The 4,944-nt window shown below is 68.3% G+C and overlaps 1 protein-coding gene across 1 annotated transcript in view; it reads left to right on the top strand.

Annotated features, from left to right (window-relative positions):
* The first annotated feature begins 2,468 nt into the window (after positions 1 to 2,468).
* Positions 2,469 to 4,944, top strand: part of TFAP2A (transcription factor AP-2 alpha) — an 18,397-nt gene continuing 15,921 nt past the window's right edge. Inside the window, exon 1 of the mRNA XM_019543170.1 lies at positions 2,469 to 2,617. Within this exon, the coding sequence (XP_019398715.1) occupies positions 2,585 to 2,617 (33 nt within the window). The 5' untranslated portion in view covers positions 2,469 to 2,584. The remainder of the gene's footprint in view (positions 2,618 to 4,944) is intronic.

Below are 4,944 nucleotides of genomic sequence, written 5' to 3'. Positions count from 1 at the left end.
TAGCAGCTTTCAGCTACCTGGAGGGTGGCTACACAGAGGATGGAAGCTGGACTGTTCTCCGTGGTGGCAGGTGACAGAACAAGGAGCAACAGTGTCAAGTTGCAGCAAGGGAGGTTTAGGTTGGATATTAGGAAATACTTGTCTCACTGGGAGGGTGGTGAAGCACTGGGACAGAGAAGTTGTGGACTCTCCACCCTTGGAGGTTTTTAAGACCAAAGCAGGCAGAGCCTTGGCTGGGATGATCTAGTCGGGGCTGGTCCTTTGAGCTGGTCCGATAGATGACCTCCCAGCCTGGATTTTCTGAGACTCTGTGAGTGCATGGAGACCCGCCCAGAGCCCAGGCTGGAGCTCGCCTGTCCCCAGCAGAACAGACAACACGTCGGGGACGGCGTGGGCGCCTTGTCTCGCAGTCGAGCCCAGCCAGTCTAGGCGGGCTTGTTGCATCCGACTCAGCACCTTGCCTCGGAGCAATGGAGGCGAACTGGAGTCAATGGCCATTGAAGCCTCGCGGGTAAACGACTGGGCGTCCGATCCAAATCATCTCCCAGCCCCGTCAGCGCGGCATTAACGCGCGTGTGTTCCCAGGGCGGGCCTTCAGCCCATTCAGCCCAGGCATGTTCCCAGTGTGCTGTGGGTTACGCTCAGCCAGGGTGTCCCTAGCAGCGGGTGGCGCAGCTCGGCCGGGGGAAATCAGGGCAACGAAACTCTCCAAGCCAACCCCCTTCCTGCTCTTGCAAAGGATCCCCGAGCAACATCCCCGTCCCCGCCCTCCAGCGCCGCAGGGTGAGCAAGGGGCGGTGGTGCGGGGAAACTTAACTACCCTCTCAAGCAGCAGAGCGGGCGCAGAAAGTCCTTCCAGGTGAGGACAGCCACCTGCCAAGGCCTCTCCCGGGAGTCTGGCCCACGATCACCTGCAAGCAGCAAACCCGGGTGTGGGGGGAGATTGCCTGGGGCAAAGGAGCTGGCTGGCTGGCGAGCAGGGGTAGCCAGGGGGCAGCGATGGGGGCGGGGGTGCTTTCAGTGGGAAGGAGAAGAGCCCCGCTGGGAGCTGGGACCTGGAGGGGATGGGGCACAACTGGGAATAAACCTCTCTGCAAAATAAATAAATAAGTAAGCAAATAAGCGTCCAAAAAACACGCCTCAGGGGAAACACGGGGGCTTTTCCAACAGGACTCGGCCAGCTGCGCCAGATGTGCGCCCACAGCCTTGAAAAGCAGCCCCCGCTTGTCTGTCTTCTTGCTTGCTTGCTTCCCTTTGCAAGGGCGGGTCCCGCCTTGCACTGGGGGTCGCCACGGATTCCCGCCGCCCCGCTAATGGGTGTAATTTGAAGCCCACTGTATCACCTCGGCGAGCGCTGGAAGACCGGGTGTGAAGCGCTCATTTCACGGCTCGCTGCTCGCTCCCGGCCCCTCCTCTCCTCTCCTCTCCCGCCAGCAACAGGTCACGGCCCAGGTGCGGGGAGCGCGGGGCCTGCGGAGATGGAGGCGCGGCGGAGTCCCCCATCACCCGCCCTAGCCCCGGCCACGGGACAGGGGAGCTGCTCTGCGGGTTGCCTGGGTCGTGATTCAGTCACCATGGGCCCCTTGGGGGCTACAGCACAGGCTCCCCCACCGCCCTGGGTATGCTAATGGTTTGCAAAGGACTCCCCCTCGACTCGGCGTTTGTTTTCTGCCAACCTGCCCACGAGCGAGCTCAGGACAGAGGGCTTTGCTCTCCCCCCCCAGCCCAGCTCCACTCTTCTCCGCAGCTCTTCACGGAAGCCAGAGCGGCGGAGGAAGCGGTCCCGCGGCCAGGCTGCTTCGGAGCCGGGGACTGAGGCGCTGCCCCCGGGGGAGCGGCCGCGAGGAATCCCCCTGGATAAATCACGGCAAACAAAAAGTCCCGTCTCCCCAGCGCCGCTCCGATGGCAGAGTCCCCAGCGCGCCGGGCGAGCCGCCCCCTTCCCCCGGGCAGGGCCAAATCCAGGCGAGGGGACGTCCAGGGCGCTGTGCTCCCCTCCTCGCCGCCTCCGCCCTCCCCGACAACGAATGGCCCGCCGCCCCTCGCCCCCCGGGGGAGACACCCTGCGCGCCCTGCCAGCCCCCCTCCGCCTGAGCCGGGGGGGCTTGGGGGGGCCCGATCCGGCCTGCGGGCGATGCAAGGAGCGATGGGCCCAACGCGGTGCAAGGCAGCTCCTTGCAGGCGGGGAGATGCGCAGCCCCCCCCCCCCCGTTCATGGGGACCCAGACACCCCCGGCCTCCTCTTCCTCACCCCACTGCCAGTCCGGGGCAGTGCAAGGCTCCAAGCACGCCCCGGTGGCTGGAGAGCGGGGGCGCCCCTGTGGGGGCCGGGGACACCCTTGGGTGCAGGGCGGCGGGTGCGAGGGCCCGGCTCAAAGCTCCCCGGGCCGGCTGGGAGTGAGCTCGGGGCGGCGCAGCGCGCAGGCGCGGGGGCAGGTAGCTCCCAGCTCTTTAGGACCAGGTGAGCGCGGCTGCAGGCAGGTAAGAGCAGGGCTTTGCCTAAAGAGATCGCAGGGAGCAGCAGGCGGATCCCCCCGCGGTCCATGACCAGCCGGGACCTTGCCAGCAGGAGCCCGCCGCCGCAATGTCAATCCTCGCCAAAATGGGCGACTGGCAGGTAAAAGCGCAGCGCTGGGCCGAGGCCGCGCAGGGAGAGGGGGGCATGCCCCCAGGTCCTGCCCTGGGGGCTGGGAAGTGCTGCTCCCCGGGGCGGGGGGCACCCCACAAGGCAGCCCCTTGCGCTGCGAGCTGCCAGATGGCGGAGGCGGCGGCCCAGGATGTGCGATCAACAGGTGGCAGAGGAGAAAGCCAGGCCGGAGGGGTCGGCTCCGGGCTCCCCCGAGGTGCACACGCCTGTGCCTGGGACTTCCCCAGCCCCGGGCCGCGCTGCCTGGGGAAGAGCCAGGGGCCCTGGAAGAAGAGCCCCGGGGGGCATTGAAGTCCCAGCGCGGGGGCTCGGCACTCTCCAGCTGCGTGTGTGTGTGTGCGTGCGTGCGTGTGCCCGTGTGCTCTCCCACGCGCTGGGAGGGCAGGGGGCAGTGATCGCTGCCTGATCGCCGGGCGTGATCCTCTCCTGCCCCGGATCGCCAGTTCAACGTCCCGGGCTCCCCTCCGCCGGCCCGGCCCTGCTTGCCAGGGGACCAGCAGGCGGCTGCGTTGACTTCGCGGGCGGGAGGCCCGGGGCCCAGCACCCACGTGGAGCCCCGCCGTCTGCCCGCTGCTATTCCGCGCTGCGGCCCGGCCAGGACATCCTCCCCCAAACACGGGGCGTCTGGGCCGCGATTTGCATCCCATCCGGCAGAGCCGCCGCGGCCGGCTGGGCTGAGCTGGGCTGGGCCAGGCCGGCGGCCCCGCGCTTAGTTTCCTTGCAGATCCGGAGTTCTGTAAAAACTTGGGAGCTCGCTCTCCCCGATGGCACCAGCCGCTGGGCCGGGAAGAAAGGATGGGGGTTCCCCCTCCGCCGGGGTCAGGTCCAGGGGATCCCGGAGAAGGATTCGTATTATTTTGAATCGAATTCATTTCTACTCCCGCTTTCAAGCCCGCGCTCTCCGTGTCGCCTTTGCCTCTTAGCCAAGGCCCCTCCAGCCCCGGGTATAAATCGGTGCAACCAAGGCGGGGGGAGGCGGCGAGACCCGGACCCCGCGGTTGTTCCGCCGACTCGGCCAGCACCGGGATCCGGGTGCCGAGATGCCCGCCAGCTCCCTGGCCTGGCCCTGCCCTGTCCGTGGCTGCATTTCTGTCCCAGCCCCTGCTTTGGAAACGGCCGGCTGAGCAGCCCTTGGGGGCCAAGCTGCCAGCACGTGTTGGCTGGCGCCGGGGGGGGGGGCAAAGGGGGCACAGGCAGGGCCCAGCCCGGGGGGCAGAGGGGCACAGGCTTCAGATCTCGCCCTTTTCCCCCACGACCAGTTTCCGGGGAGATCAGAGCCACAGGTCGGAGGCTGGCAGGGCTGAGACCGCCCCTGCCTGTGCCCAGGCCCGGGGCGGCGGTGCCCCATCCCTGCAGCTGGGAGCTGTGGAGGTGGAAACCGTGCGGCGGAGCCCTCCAGTGACTCCGGACGGGGTTGCCATTGGATCTACCTGCGCCGGCCAGGCCTCAGGGCTGCCACGGCGAGGTGGGCACAGGCTCCCGTTCCCTAGGCTGGATCCGGCTTGGCATAGGCCCCTTGATCTCGGGGAAATCAGAGCAGGAAGCACCCCCAGGGCGCTTGGAAGTGGGTTGGATCTGGGGCTAGCCGGGTGGAGCAGGGCTAGCTGATCAGGGGGGAGCCCCGACGCGAGCCCGGCTGCCAGGGGGTCGGGATCATGAAGGAGGCTGGAGTGAGGCAGGGGCTGCAGACGCAAGGCGGGCAATGCATGCCCCGTGCTCGCCCGGCCGGCCGGCTCTCGGGTCTGAATCGCAGCCTTTGGCTGCCCCCCGCGCTCTTGCGTGCCCCCGCATCCTCGCTTCCCCTCGCTCCAGCCGGTGTCCGCGCAGGCGGGCGAGAGCCACCGGGCCACAACCGTGACACGAGCAGGCTGGAAGGCGGGGTGGGGGGCGCTGGGCGCCGCCTTTCCAGCGCTGCGCGCAGCATCCGTGCCCCCCCCCGGAGTGGCACAGCCGGCCGGCCCGCCTCTCTGCCTGAGCGGGGCTGGGGGCATGGGGGGGCTCCGATCCTCATCCCCAGCCCCGAGCTCAGCTCGTCCCAGCAGCCCTGAGATTCGCTGGCCCGGGCTCCCCCCGCCGGTGCCCAGGAGCGGCGCGGGGCGGGCCCGTGGCACCCGGGGCTCGCGGGCCCCTTTATACCTGTGTCCATCGCTGCAGGTTGTTGCGCTGCAGAGCAATTGGACTATTGTTGCTATGCTAATGAGGCGCCGGGGCTGCCGCCGCCGCGCCGGCACAGGGAAAACTTTCTGCCATTAGAGGGAGATCTCCGAGCGCGCACGGCGAGCCCGCGCCGCGCCCCG

Source organism: Crocodylus porosus, unplaced genomic scaffold (genome assembly GCF_001723895.1).
Source record: "Crocodylus porosus isolate Cpor-Errol unplaced genomic scaffold, CroPor_comp1, whole genome shotgun sequence".
NCBI classification, from domain to species: domain Eukaryota; kingdom Metazoa; phylum Chordata; order Crocodylia; family Crocodylidae; genus Crocodylus; species Crocodylus porosus.
Note: the sequence above shows the minus strand (reverse complement) of the source record. Positions and strands in the feature narration are given on the sequence as shown.